Genomic DNA, 14,444 nt, shown 5'->3' on the forward strand with positions numbered 1-14,444 from the left:
CGACTCAATCCTACTTCGGCCGTACTCGCATCAGATCATATACACCTCCATAGCACCCTTCGGTAGGGGGATAGATCAGTCGAATACAATGCAGTTATAGTTATTTCACTTTCAGCACTAGTGCTACAAGGCCTACCAACACCCTCAAAATTTGTTGTAGCAGTGGTTTGATGGCGCTCGTGATGCTAGCTAATGAGGGCCAATTCTTGTCATGGGAGGCAAGAGTCGAAAACACACTGAAGAGCTCTCGTCAATATCATGTAGCGATCGTTCTTCAGTTTGGTACGCTAAGGATAGGCACCATGGTACTGTCAAAGAGATAGAGACTTCATCGTAAAGACAAAACTTTTAGATGTTACACAATCATCGCTCTGACTAATTCACTATGCGCGTCCAAACATGTGGTTAATATTCATCATGCTCGCATGCATTCCGTTTCCAGGTCCACCAGATTCCATGCTTCGCAACATAGCCCGCATCGAGGCCCCACTCTGACCAAGCGATCCCACGCCATAGACTGCCTCCGCTACCATCCTCAACTGCATCGGTGCTTTCTCGTCGCCGTAGTGCTGAATAACCTGCGCTTTTGTGACCTTTTTGCGTAGATCCTGCCACGCACCACTCTCACCGAAAGCCTCACACTCCTTCTGCTTCTCAGCTGTCCACCATGGCGGAAGAAGCCCTGGTCGTGTAGCCGCCAGGGCGAGATACTTTCGGAACGGCTCAATGCTTGAGGCCGCTCCGGTGTAAACACTGTTCGGGGCCCTCTTATCCTCCATTTGGTCGTCGTCCTGCTGTCGCATACGGAAAGAGTCGATGAGAAGCTTGTAGACGTCTTTCTCTGGACGATCGTGCAGGTATTTGCCTTGGTCGAGTCGCGTGAATGGGTTCGGTACATGCATTTCGAGATCTATCAGACGTGGTGCAGAGTAGTTATCGCTGTGTTCGGCGTTGGCGTCGACGTGGGCGGCGGCAGCAGCCCGCTTGTTACAGGCTGCCTTGTGTGCCTTGTAGTGGGCTTTTTGACAATCGCGGCCGCAATAGACGGTGCTCTTGCACTTGGCGCACCGTTTGAGTGAGGCGGCGCCACAATCAGCAGCTGTCTTCTGGCATTTCGCGCATTGATCCATGCTTTGGCTAAATTGGGGTCAAGGATAGAAGAAAGGGGTGTGCTGCTTGCGATGTTATGCGGTATGAGGGGTGGAGGAAGAGTCCCAGAGTTGCACTTGCTAGGACGGACTTGTGAATGAGGGGCAGCGGAATTGTCAAACCAAGCACGCCAAGAAGAGGCAAATACTCAATCACGCTTGCTACGCGTCATCATGTGATTTCGTAGCTGAACACGAGCCTTATCCCTCCCAGCGAACAGGAAACCGTCCACTGACGTTCCCCTTACAAATGCCGATAAGAGATAAAGAGTATGATTATCGCTACCCGCGCCTCCATTACCCCTCTAGTGGCCATCCTCACTCAATGCGGCTATATATAGCGACATTCGCATCATCTATATTCGTATCGCAACACTGGAGTGACCCATTACAATTGAAAGTGAAGACCTGTTTCGAAGATCAATACTCAAAATGTCTTCCTGATCAGCTGCGTGGCGTTAGACGATGGAAGCCTGGGGTGCGGGGAACATTGGCTACACGCGTCTACATTCCCACTTTGGGACGGGTCAGGTACAATTGTCACGACAATCACTGTAGAATTCTTACGACGTGAAGTACTTCAATAGATCAAGTCCTCAGGTTTCTCAAGATATTCTACAAGATCAATTCCTCATCTTTCATTCACGTCACGTGACCCGAAAAGCTGGCAAATTTCTATCTTGATTGAGACATCTATCTCGAGTTATATATATATATCCCTCCAAAAGCAACATGCAGAATCCATCCGTAGTTCTCTATGGTCCACACAACGCGAAGATCGAAGATAGACCCATACCAGAGCTGGTCGACGCACACGATGTCATCATTCGTATCAATTATGTTGGAGTGTGCGGCAGTGATGTGAGACACCTTCGGTCCTATCCCAAGAAATTCCACCTTTATAGTCGCTTTATGCAAGAGCATGACTGATGATGTGCACTCGCAGGTCCATTTCTGGCACCATGGTGGCATCGGCAAGATGGTGAATCCATCCACCGGCCTCGTGATGGGTCACGAAGCCTCTGGCACCATTCATTCAGTCGGATCTTCTGTCAAGACCGTCAAGCCCGGTGACCGGGTAGCAATTGAGCCAGGAGTTCCCTGCCGTGTATGCAAAGCCTGCAAATCTGGCACCTACAACCTGTGTCGCAATATACGTTTTGCAGCGGCACCAGGGCCGCCAGATACCCCAGGTACATTGTCCAAGTACTTTCGTTGTGCAGAGGACTTTGTGTACAAGATACCGGAAACCATAGGACTTGATGAAGCGGTGCTCGTGGAACCGATCGCAGTCGCAGTGCATGCTGTCAAACTCGGTGATATCAGACCTGGCGAGACCGTGGTGGTGATGGGAAGTGGAACAATTGGTTTGTTTTGTGCAGCGGTGGCACGTCAGTTCGGGGCTCATCGCATCATCATCGTCGACATCCTGGAGAAGAAACTGGAATTCGCAGCAAACTTCTTGAAGTGTGAGACATACCTGTTCTCAATGGATATCAGTGCCGAAGATAACGCCGAAAATTTGCTGAACAAGTTCGATCTTGTGGAGTATGGTATCGACACTACTGGCGGCCTCGTGGACACGGTCATTGAAGCTTCGGGCGCAACAGCCAGCATTGAGACTGGCATACACATGATCAGACCTGGCGGAAAGTACGTTCAGACAGGCCTTGGGAAGCCAATAATTGAATTTCCCATCGTTGCCATGGGACAGAAGGAGTTGATGATGCGGGGCTGTTTCAGGTATGGTGCTGGTGATTACGAACTTGCGGTGAAGTTGCTGGAGAATGGTCTTATTGATGTGAAGCCTCTAATCACGTCAGTAACACTGTTTGAGCAGGCCACGGATGCGTGGGAAAAGACTTCAAGGGGAGATGGAATCAAGAATCTGATTCTAGGCGTTCAGAACTGATTGGACATTGATGGCAACTATCACGTTTTAAATAAGAAACACGATCCGCTCGCAATTGAATTGATTGATATATATGAAGTGATACAAAAGTGATACGAATATTAAGCAGTACAATCTCAGAATGCAAGATCGTTGTGACGCTATGATCAGTACGGGCGAAGAAGCCATCTATCTCACTATCCTATACTCATCAAACTACGGTAACAGCCCATTGTCTCTTGATAAACCGACGTAATTCCCCGTTACTCCTGCTATTGATCGTGCCATCTCTGTGTCGTGCCAGCAATTTGTCCCGGGGGTTTGAATTCGAATGTGGAGCATGGACCTGTAAGGGGCTAGACCCCAGCGGCCGTATCGATGACGATACACAGATGACTGATCAAGAGATGCCTTGTAACAGAGTGGATTTGACAAAGAGCTACAAAAGGATGCTAGCTGTACATAAATACAGGAGCGGACCGAAGATGGGCCGAAGTAGAATTAGATGGATGATGACAGAAACCTATAGATGCATCTCGAAGGAATCGCATGACGACAGCTACGCACACAGCGTAGCGCATGTAATAGGCTCAGCCTGTTACAGGACCATGCACAATACATACACTCATGGACCTCGTGATCCCACCCTTCATGAGAAGAACCCTCTGTGCTATATCGTTCTACTACAGCTTCCTCCATGAGAGTGAGCTTTCTGCCACCAAATCCAAGCTTTTTGTAGAAACATTCCATGGGTAAAAGCTCTGAATTTGAAGTAGGCTTCTGATATAAGTGACCGTGGCCATCCATCCATATGTCGGATTGTACTGGGAGTCTATCTGGCGGAAGATGGTAGAGAAGGTCTGTGAAATGGAAATATATGTGCCATTCGACTTCTCTAAAGAACAGCCGATTGCTCTTATACTGTATTTTGTCTTTATCCATATATTCCAGCTGAATATTCATGTAGAATGATCCTCGACCACTATAGATGTGTAGTTTAAATGAAGTATAGAGAAGCCCATTTAACTTAATTCGTACTTTGCAGACTCCGCAACAATCAATCGATTGACATGATTGATTCCTATATAGGTTAAAGAATTACTTCATTAGGCAGCCTTTAACCTAGATAGGAATCAATCATGCCGATCCGATTGATTGTTGCGGAGTCTGGTACTTTGGTCAATGTGCTAGGCGTTGCCAGGCAGAAGTTGAGTGCCAACGTGCAGACATTTTCCAGAGACCGGGTTTGGGCTTCTGAGCTTCTAACTATAATGCTACCGTGTAGGGGATATAAAGCCCTATCTTCGGCCCACTCAAAAAGACTCTGTAGTGTTTTGAAGTTGTCAAAGTCAGCGATTGGTTTCGTTGTTTCTAGCTCCATGGTTATTGGGATGGACCGAGCAAGCCACGTAGCGCAATAATATCGGAACTCGGGTGAAGCGTTGAAGATGCTCTGATCGAAATCTTTGATTGTACGATTGTCGAGATTGAATCTGATAACCTTTTGCTCTGTAGCTGCATAGCGGCATATAAGACCCATTGGCTTTCCACTAAGACGATTCAAAAGGGTATTCTCAGGTGCCCACTGAACCATTCCTGAATCTTTCGAAATGAGAAACTCGCGCTCCGTTCTGCTACAAGTGACATATCCATAGTCGCTTGCAATGACCACTGAGCGCAATAGGACTGATTGCGAGAGTCTTCGAAGGCCCAACGCATCTCCTCTCCCAAGATTGGTAAGGCATCTGTTTAGATGTCCAGCATATTCTTTAATATCGTCCCGGTCATTACGTCCACGCATTGAACATGAATGCCTTCTACCCGTATCAGCAAAGGTAATCTCGCAACCTGCCCAGAGAATTCTCAGAAAAGGGAGAAATTTCATATGCAACCACTCAACATCGGGGGAACAGACAGCGCCTGCATCGATGACCATTTTCTTTATCCTGCTAGTTTGAGTGTCGAGGCTCTGGAACCACAACGGACCGTAGTTGAACTGGTGGTACGCGGTCCTGCTCGGGCCTAGGAGAAGTTCATCATCATCGTGCCTCGAGACAACTCGCGAAACAATGAAAGTGTTGTCGCCATAGAGAATACCTACAGCCTCATGGTACATTTGACGACACGAGAGAAGTAGCCCGAGTCCAAGTGAAGCAGAGTGGTTGAATTCTTGAGCCTACTCACGTGCATCTTTGTTTCTTTTGTCCCACTTGAGCAGGCATTCTTCGTCATACTCGTAAATTTCTTCCTCGCAGAGTGTTGCGCATCTCTTCACCCTGTATTATTATTATTATTATTATTCCATTTAAGTCCTTTTTCAGTCAGAGACTATGTAGGACTGGGCCGGAGGCCGTTCTATCTGGTTTTGTTTATCGTACATTTTGGGTGTTTGTTTGGCTATGGCAGTTTAGGCTTGCTTCTAGCTAGACTCGGTGTCTAGCTGGTGCCTAGTGCTAAAGAGCAGTTTGGTGAATAGAAAGAGATGTATCAGCGGGCTCTTATAGCAAAGGAGAAGGCAGTGTTTTTAGTTTTATATAGTGTCTCTCTGTGTGTCGTCTGTTAGCTGTCCTTAGTACTATTTTCTTGTTCCTATTCTAGTGCTAGTAATAAAAGCTAAAGTGGCTTCTATACCGGCGCTAGTATAGAGAAGTAGTGGTAGAGTAGCTAGTTAGTGATTGATTGCTTGTATAAGAGTTTTTCTTTCTGTTTTGTATAGAGAGCATTGTAAAAGTAGGTGCTCTAGTGTTTAGGTGTGCGAGCAGCTGCAGAGATCAGATTCTATTTTCTTAAATCTCTTTAAATAGGACCTAAAGTATCCGTGTCCTATTTTAAGAGCATAGAAGGCGCTAGAGATTTCTCGATTGGTGCTGCGTGGTATTTAGATTGTTTTTCGGATTTTGAGTGGGAATTTTGTTGAGTAGGTCTTTTTATTTAGAGTAGTTGCTCTTGTTTTGTATTTTTGGTACTCTTAACGTTATTCGGTTTGTTCGATCTTTTTAATAACAGTGCCTAGGTAGGCAATGCTTTTTGTTGATGATTGTGGGACTTCTTTAGCAGCTTCTTTTGCAAGATAGTCTGCTCTTTTATTCCCTACTATGTGTTACGAACCTGTGGGAAGGGGCACGGCGGTTAAGTTAAGGAGCGTCGGCGGGATAGCTGACCCCTCCATATGTGACACGGGAACTTAATCACGTGACCTCCTCGGCTTGGCATGCACGAGGAAAAGTCTTGGCACACCCCTCGTACATACGCCACCGAGGAGTGCTCCTCGCGCGTCAGCCACCGAGGAATCCTCGGACTCCTCTGAGCGAGGACAGCGAGCACCATAGGTATATAGCATTAGGCAATGAGCTCCTATAGCTCATTGTGTTCAACTTCGAAATCTAAGGATTAGTACTTGATTCTCAACTCCAGACTCCGCAACAATCAATCGGATCGGCATGATTGATTCCTATCTAGGTTAAAGGCTGCCTAATAAAGTAACTCTTTAACCTATATAGGAATCAATCATGTCGATCGATTGATTGTTGCGGAGTCTGCTCAACTCCCCGTATATTACATCGATCTACCAATCGTGCTATACACCCTCGTGTCCATCGCATCACTCTATCCCCGAGAACCAACCCAAGATCATCTTCGGACGACCTTCACACTATGTCTGTGTGTCCGGGTGCCCACAGTAAGTGGATAGTAGCCTGTTTTTGTCGGATTGTTTTTGCTGCTTTTAGGCATCGTAGTTGCCATTGTTGCCCTAGGTTATCTAATAGGTTTTTAAGCCTATAGATTGCTGCCTGATTATCTGCGTAGATCTCGAATTCTTAGTCTCTTGTAGCTGTCTTTGCTGCGTATTCAAAAGCTAGAGTAATGCCTTCTAGTTCACCGTTGTAAACTAGTTGGTATTCCCCTATATTAGTCTTTTCTGAGTAGATCTCTTGCTGGGTTGAGTTGTAGGCTACGATGCCAACACCTATACTATTTCTATCTTTTATTTGTGAGGCGTCTAAGTAGATTGTAGTGCAGTTATCTAGCCTAGTTTTAATGTAGGCCTTATGCTCAATTGCTTCCTCTTCCTTGCGTTTTTGTGAGATTGTTATTTTGTAGTTAGGCGTATCCTATGGTCTAAACCGGTATAGGATAGTCTGTTCTATATCTCTTTTGTTATTTTTAGGAATTAATTCGATAATAGCTTATAGCTGTTAGTGTTAGTCTAGCTTTTTTGTTTGTTGGGGGTTTGTTGATTGTATCCGGGTTATTGCATTAGCAATTAGGTGGGTACTAGCGAGCAGGTTTGCTCTTCTTGCGTAGTTCCGGATAGTTGTGTTGAGTCTAATTGCTAGTGGCAGTAGGCTAGCTTACGCTGGTAAATGGGTCGGGGTTGGGTTGGGGTTGGGTTACCTTAATAGGTAATGACTAGTTCCAAGTTAGCCTAGTCATTACCTATTAAGGTAACCCAACCCCAACCCAACCCCGACCCATTTACCAGCGTAGGCTAGCTTCTATGCTTGTTGGAACGGCTGGTGCGGTTCTAAACACTCCTAGAATCTTCCGGCATGCTAGGTTATGTAGTGATTGTAGTAATAATGTGGCGTATAATTAGTTTTGCCAGTAGATTTGCGCTCCGTAGTCTGACACGCTGGTTACACATGCTAGATATAGTTGCCGGATAGCATGTGTTGATAGGCCGAGTTCAATGTTCGCTAGTCTTCCTAGTCTGTCTTCACCCTGTAGGTGAGCTGCATTACGTAACTTTTGCAATTTTCGAATGTTCCGAGCGCGAACATAGCGACCAATTTTACGGATAGACGTGTAAATACTTTCTTTTTCATTCCTGATGTAATCATTACCCCGCGCGTCTAGCACGACTGGCTTCTGGTTGTAGTAAAAGTCGGCATTATGGATCAAGATAGGTTCAGGTTGAACAAAAACGAATCTGCTGATTGTGTTTCGTACCTCTGCGGGCAGCTTGAGGAGCGACGGCGCTGTCGGATCTGCGGGCGCAGAGTAAACCTTGGGGATCTCCATCATGGACAACGTTGAAGTCGCAAACTACAGGTTGTCGACTGCGACCTCAAGACCAGTCTTGTAAGCGGCAGTAAGAAGGAGCGATAGATAGGGATTCAATACAAAGTATGAGAAGGAAGTTCGGGTTTAATGACTTTGCATCTTTGGGAATGGGGAAGGAGTATTTATATTGCTGCAAAAGTAGTTGTCGCCAGGACCGTGCGACAGCACAAACGCCGCTATCAGATGCCCCTTGCGTGACTATCTCATTCAAATGCTGGGACACATGGTTATCCTTGATCAAATAGTGATACTGATGAGCTTGTTTGAGTGAATTGTGACAGATCAAGCGTTGCATCATACGTTTTTCTTGACCCACACCTGTTATCACGAACAGTGACGACACGCTTCAATAACGACAAACACTCACTCCGATCACGTAGCGTCAAAGTTATATTTTTTCTTCATTTTAATTCACGTCCTGGCGAGAGGTGGTTGCATCGTCCAGCGACATATTCACGTCCTCTTTCTTTAATGTCACCGCATTTTGGGCACATCAGCACCGCTATGCGCCTCCAACGATTAAAATATCAACGAGCAGTCTTGGTTTAATAATTAAAGTACATATTGCACATGCGTGGATATACTCATTCATATCTACCCAGGTTCGTCATGAATTCTGCCAACAAGCAGCATAGGTTGTAAATAAACAGCTATTGAAGTAAGGCATAAATTCATGCTTCGATAAGATAAATTGATAAGAAGGCTACCACATAGGAGGATTCTTTGACTCATTGTGTCGCACTACAGCATATGTAAATGTGCGAATCACCACAAAATCTTAGTAGTCAGCTTCTGCATGGTAGACTTTGTCGACCCACAGCCTACACACAGAAGCTCTATATACCTGAGGCACATAATATGTCTTATACCCAGAACATTTATATATTGTGACGGAAGGCATATAGAGAAGAATCTATTCCTCTTCATATTGAAAATAAGCATATATAACGTGGTTGGCAAGCGAGTCGGTCACCCCACCAACTTTAATCACCTACTCTATCTCAACACATAATGCCTCCACGCCGCGCTCCTCTTGTGCCTTCAAATGAAGCAGATATTCAGCTTGCTCTCTTATCTATAGATTCTGCCTAAATTCAGAGTACGCGACGCGCTGCTACAGTCTTCGATATCCTAAAATTAACCCTAATTGACCGGCGCGCTGGAAAGCGCGCGCGACGCGATTGCCAGCCTAACTTAAGGAAGCTTACCTAGAGAGAAGAGGAGGTGATTGTTAGCTATATACTTTATCTAGATCAGCGCGGGTTTGCGCCTACCTACGTAGCTGCACGCGATATGGCTGATAAGCTGCTAGCTGCGCGCGGCGCTGGCCAGGTTAGGCAGAAGTGGCCAGCCAACTTTGTCAAGCGGACAGATAGTCTTCGGACGTGTTTCAACCGAGCGTACGATAGGCAGAGAGCTCTCTGTGAGAATCTAGCCCTTATTAGAAGCTGGTTTGAGCTTATAGAGAAGACAAAGGCTGAGCTTAGTATCTGCGATAAGGATATATACAACTTTGATGAAGCTAGCTTTATAATGGGCAAGATTACAACGCAGCTGGTTATAACAGGAGTAGAGAGGAGAGGCAGGCCGAAGACTCTTCAGCTAGGCAATCGCGAGTAGGTAACGCTGATCGCTGCTATTAGCGCTGCTGGCTAGTCAGTCCCACCGTTCCTTATCTTCGCTGGCTAGTACCACCTATTAGCCTGGTACGAGGAAGCTGAGATCCTACGCGACTAGGCAATCGCAGTTAGCGACAATAGCTGGACAAATAATAAGCTTAGAGTTGAGTGGCTAAAGCACTTCAACGCTCACACGCAGGCTCGTACTATAGGCGCGCGTCGCCTGCTTATTATTAATGGCTATAAGAGCCACTAATCTCTAGCGTTCTAGGAGCTCTGCAAGGAGAACAATATCTATACGCTCTGTATGCCTCCTCACTTATCTCACCTACTCTAGCCACTTGATGTTGGCTGCTTCTCGCCATTGAAGCGCGCGTACAGCCGTGAGGTGGAGAGCCTTATGCGCAACCACATCAACTACATCACCAAGCTAGAGTTTCTGCTAGCATTCAAGATAGCATTTAATTAAGCGTTCACGCTAGCTAACATCTGCTCAGCCTTCCGCGGCGCAGGCCTTGTTCCTCTACAACTAGAGGCTGTTCTATCAAAGCTAGATGTACAGCTGCGTACACCTACTCCTCTAGCAGCAGCTCTGCCAGAGGCTCCTTGGGTAGCTCAAACGCCGAGCAACGCGCGTAAGCTTGAAGCTTAGTTAAGCCTAATACGTGAGCGCGTGCGCCAGCACAAGAGCTCATCACTAGTATTAATTATTGAGGCAATTGACTAGCTGAAGAAGGGCGCTGAGGTGATAATGCTCTCTGCTGAGCTAATGCGCGATTAGATCTCTAGTCTTGAGAAGGCTAACAGCGCAGCCTCAGCGCGTAAGCGGCGCTCTAAAAGGCGTATACAGAAGCACGGAGTACTTATAAAAAGAACTGGAGAGGATATACTAGCTCAAAATGAGGCTGACCAGCAGATTGCTCATGAAGAGCGTCGAGGAGGAGCGCGATCAGGCCTCAGCCAGCGCGCTCAAAGGCGCTGCACTAGATGCAAAGAGACCGGGCACAACTCGCGCACATGCAACACTAATACTATTAATATAGAGTAGTCTACTATATCAATATCTAGCAATAATATTATCGTGTTGTTGAGATATATCGCTTTAAAGTTGCAAAAGTTGGTGGGGTGACCGACTCGCTTGTCTGACCGACTCGCTTGCCAACCACGTTACCCTTGGTCCTCCCACCACGTCAATCAGCCCAAGATAAATATGTTAGCAACACCCCGATTTCTGGCGCTACCCCTGAAATCACGGAGTGGCACATTCAGCCTTCTTGTCCTCCATCCCCGAGTATCAATACTCCTCCAAGCTGTCTTTCAAATAGTAGCGTAGTTCACGCCAGTAAAGCGATATAGAACCACGTCCTGATAGCGAACACACATATTTTGCCCGATCCAATTGCGAAATTCCTCAGTACAGAAGTTGTTCAGGAATTTCCGCAAAAAGATCTGAACATCAAGGGTACCCACTACCCTCAGACATGTATATCCATGGGGCGGTTGAGGAACCCAAGTTGCAATGTTCATGTTCGCCTTCTGCTTTTGATAGATATAGTTCAGGTATACGGTGTCTAGGAGTGGAAGTTTCTGTAAGCCCTGGGCAATGCAACGCCACGATCCGTCTGTCAGTGAGACCTCAAGACATTCAACTTTTTTGAGCGTGGCCCCATGCTCTTTGATGAAGCGCCTAGGTCGCCCTCCACTTATGTACATTTCCGAAATTTCGAGTTCGGCAAGGCTGGGGTAATGCGTTATGCTGATGGTGTTGTTGAACACATCGTTGAAACCGTTGCAGAATCGTATACGAGGGGCGTTTTCACACCCGGTTACATTTATTGCAATTAATTCATTGCACTCCCTCATGAATTCGGAAGTCCCCTAGTAACGCCAACTGTAATCTTTGAAGTGATATCAAAGATTTTTCGACCGCTTCTCTTGCCTCAACAATCGCTTTGTTTCAGTGTCATCATGTCCGTCTCCCAATTTCGGGACACCGATTGCGATCGACCTTAGGTAGTCCTTGTACCCTGGATGCTCAGTAATGTCGTACTCCAAGGTTTCGTGTTCCTTAGCCAAAATTATTGTCTTCCTTACAAAGACCACGATTCGCCGTGGGAATTTTGTTTATGAGAAGGCTCCAAGTATAAGTTTGTCGAGCACCTTATCACCTGTGTTCACGTCTGGGAACGAGGGAGAAGGGTTCAGGTTGTGGAAGCACTCTACTACTCTACTAGGAGATAGAATGTCTCACTAAAATTTGCGTCTTCATTCATGTCTCCTCCCATAACTTCAGCCTCAAACTCGGGTCGGGGGCCGATATAAGACGGTTTGACTTGAGGTAGACTGAGCTATATCATGCCAATACGGTCGCAAAAATCCGGGATGCTAGCTAAGTGGAGAAGCAAGTAGAGGTTTGAATGGTTGGCTTCAAGTTTCAACATATCCAACATCATACCATATCTGATTGCAGCATCGTAGGTGGTGTTTACATACAGATACCAGCACGTCAGGCGTAGTGATTGTAGATCCTGATTTTTGTACCTGACAAATGTGTTCTGATCTTCTTTGACAACTGCGCCAACATATCGACAGATGTTGCCGATGATCTCGGACAGAAGAGAGAGGATACCCATTTTGAGATTTTGTGTCGGTTGTCATTGAGGTAGGTTGGTTCGCGTGAAGTTGTATCGATAAGGCAGTCAGACGGGCTATCCGTGACCGAAGGATTGATAGATAGAGGAAAGTGTCCTAGAGAAGTGGTGTTGATTAAGTTGCTAAGTAGTCGTTGGCCTTAGACAGTGTGGGCATGAGTAGAACGTTGATATAGAGAGAAGAAGTATATGCCAAGGCGCTAAAGTGATCGCAGCTCTGCTACCATCACAGGGTCGTGTGACCTATTTATTCGTTTGTAAGAAGATCAGTGCGCATGCATTCACTAATTAAGAATGAATGATTGTATAGCATGCTCAACTACTCTTCGGGAGGATAGACCACGATGCGATCAATGTCCGCACCCTTCACATCCTGCCCATTACTGAGACCGCCAATTGTAATGGTATTGTGGCTCCCCTTTTCTAGATTGAGCAGCAACGGTGTGCTCAAGATGATACCCTTGTGAGTATCTCTCTGATACAGAGACTCGACTTCCTCCGTTTTATTATTCACAATAACGCTCGAGATGCGGCGCAACTGCCACGTCCCCTTGATCCGATCTGGCGACCCTCCCGGCTGGTCACCGAAGCCCATGTCATCGGTATTCTGGTAGTAGAATGATACCCACTGGGGCTTGCCCGACCCTTCAATGTTCGAAAATGTGACTTTGCTGTCGTTGCCATGGATGCCAGTGACAATCACACCATCGCTCGCAAAGGTGGCTTCTTGATGGTATGCGTCACCTATCGTTGTGGCGTCCTTGTTGTAATAGGTGGTACCGTCGATTGGCGTAACTTCTCCGGTCTTCAAATCGAGATCGTAAACATCGTACCACTTGAGCTCGACCGACTTCTTCTCTTCGTCAATCTCAAGAGGTAGCCATATGTATCTCGACTCCCAGAGTGATATGGAATCCCATTGGTCGCCCATGTATAAATAGGTTGTCTTTTTTGTGCCATTGATACGCAGATTCAGGCCAGATTGGGAGTTGTAAGTTCGAGTGTTGAGTGGTGCGATGACGAAAGGCTGTGACCATGGACCCGAGAGCGAATCTGCGCGGAATGCGACCACGTCTAGGCATTGTAAGTTTCCGGTTCTTTTGAGTTTTACATATTTGATGCTTACTGTTTGGACGATAGCCTGTTTTATGCGACATCAAAGCAAAGTAACTCTTATCCGTCTGCACAATTGTGGGCGCTTCAAGGTCAAACTTGTTGAATCGAAAGATGACCTCATCAAGGGCTGTGATGTTCTCATTGAAGGATGTAATGTAGACATCCCGCCCCTCCTTCCTGTCGCCATTCGAATACAATGAGTATGCTCGACCATCTTTCTGGTCCATGAATAGACCGAAGTCTTGTGACCAGTTCCCAAGTGGGGCTGTAGCATCGACAAAGCTGTATGGTCCGGTAATATTATCTGAGACCGCCAGACCTTGGAGAAGTTCTCCGTAGGTTGAGTTATCTGCATGCCACCACATCTATGTATGGTCAGCAGAGCCTTGAAATGACTGCATCCAATATCTTACATGGTATCGGCCGGTGCCTTCGCTGTATACGACCTTGGGTCTCTGAATAATATCTGTTGGAGCAATATGGGGATGGCCCTCGATGGGTTTCAATGCCAATCCGTGTGGCTCCCATGTCGCAAGATCATCAGAGCTGTAGACGCTGACGCCGCCGCCTTCTACTTGACCCTCAACCTTGTATTCGCCGAACCAAAAGTATTTGCCCGTCGCTTGGTCCACAGTGATACCACCTGCGTGAGCATTTACGAGTGTACCATCCGTTGCTCTCCATCGCGCTCCTGGAACAATCCATCTGGCGTGGGAAATTGCAGCGGCCAGCAGCAGCTGGCAGGAAAACTTACCAAAACCCATGGCAGACCGATGGGAGGGCAATTGTGGTTAAGAGCTTTAGTTCATGGCTATACGACCTCATATAGCCGGTTGCAAATGCATGGATGATGACCAGCCAAGAATATCCGGGGTTCAATGACCCGAGCCCCCAGGAACCTAAGCCTTGACTTACATCTTGCGGGGCTCCGCATCTGTTCACGGAAGAATGTCTA

The 14,444-nt window shown here is 46.6% G+C and overlaps 5 protein-coding genes across 5 annotated transcripts; 2 read left to right on the forward strand and 3 right to left on the reverse strand.

Moving 5' to 3' along the window:
• Positions 1-383: 383 nt before the first annotated feature.
• Positions 384-1,130, reverse strand: PtrM4_116220 (zf-MYND domain containing protein; the record flags this gene model as incomplete). Its single annotated transcript, XM_001934990.2, has 1 exon — positions 384-1,130. One exon carries the CDS (start codon positions 1,128-1,130, stop codon positions 384-386), a length of 747 nt encoding a protein of 248 aa, XP_001935025.1.
• A 750-nt stretch (positions 1,131-1,880) lies between these two features.
• Positions 1,881-3,060, forward strand: PtrM4_116230 (Tdh, Threonine dehydrogenase and related Zn-dependent dehydrogenase; the record flags this gene model as incomplete). The annotated part of the gene is made up of 2 exons (XM_066108206.1): positions 1,881-2,009; positions 2,095-3,060. The coding sequence occupies 2 exons, from the start codon at positions 1,881-1,883 to the stop codon at positions 3,058-3,060; spliced, it is 1,095 nt and encodes a 364-aa protein (XP_065961391.1).
• Positions 3,061-7,632: 4,572 nt separating this feature from the next.
• Positions 7,633-8,064, reverse strand: PtrM4_116240 (uncharacterized protein; the record flags this gene model as incomplete). Its single annotated transcript, XM_066108207.1, has 1 exon — positions 7,633-8,064. The coding sequence occupies one exon, from the start codon at positions 8,062-8,064 to the stop codon at positions 7,633-7,635; it is 432 nt and encodes a 143-aa protein (XP_065961392.1).
• A 1,332-nt stretch (positions 8,065-9,396) lies between these two features.
• Positions 9,397-10,374, forward strand: PtrM4_116250 (uncharacterized protein; the record flags this gene model as incomplete). The annotated part of the gene is made up of 4 exons (XM_066108208.1): positions 9,397-9,719; positions 9,764-9,809; positions 9,994-10,027; positions 10,220-10,374. The coding sequence occupies 4 exons, from the start codon at positions 9,397-9,399 to the stop codon at positions 10,372-10,374; spliced, it is 558 nt and encodes a 185-aa protein (XP_065961393.1).
• Positions 10,375-12,692: 2,318 nt separating this feature from the next.
• Positions 12,693-14,253, reverse strand: PtrM4_116260 (XynB, Beta-xylosidase; the record flags this gene model as incomplete). Its single annotated transcript, XM_001934994.2, has 3 exons — positions 12,693-13,447; positions 13,500-13,854; positions 13,903-14,253. The coding sequence occupies 3 exons, from the start codon at positions 14,251-14,253 to the stop codon at positions 12,693-12,695; spliced, it is 1,461 nt and encodes a 486-aa protein (XP_001935029.2).
• Positions 14,254-14,444: the final 191 nt, after the last annotated feature.

This window comes from Pyrenophora tritici-repentis, chromosome 6, assembly GCF_003171515.1.
Source record: "Pyrenophora tritici-repentis strain M4 chromosome 6, whole genome shotgun sequence".
Taxonomy (NCBI): domain Eukaryota; kingdom Fungi; phylum Ascomycota; class Dothideomycetes; order Pleosporales; family Pleosporaceae; genus Pyrenophora; species Pyrenophora tritici-repentis.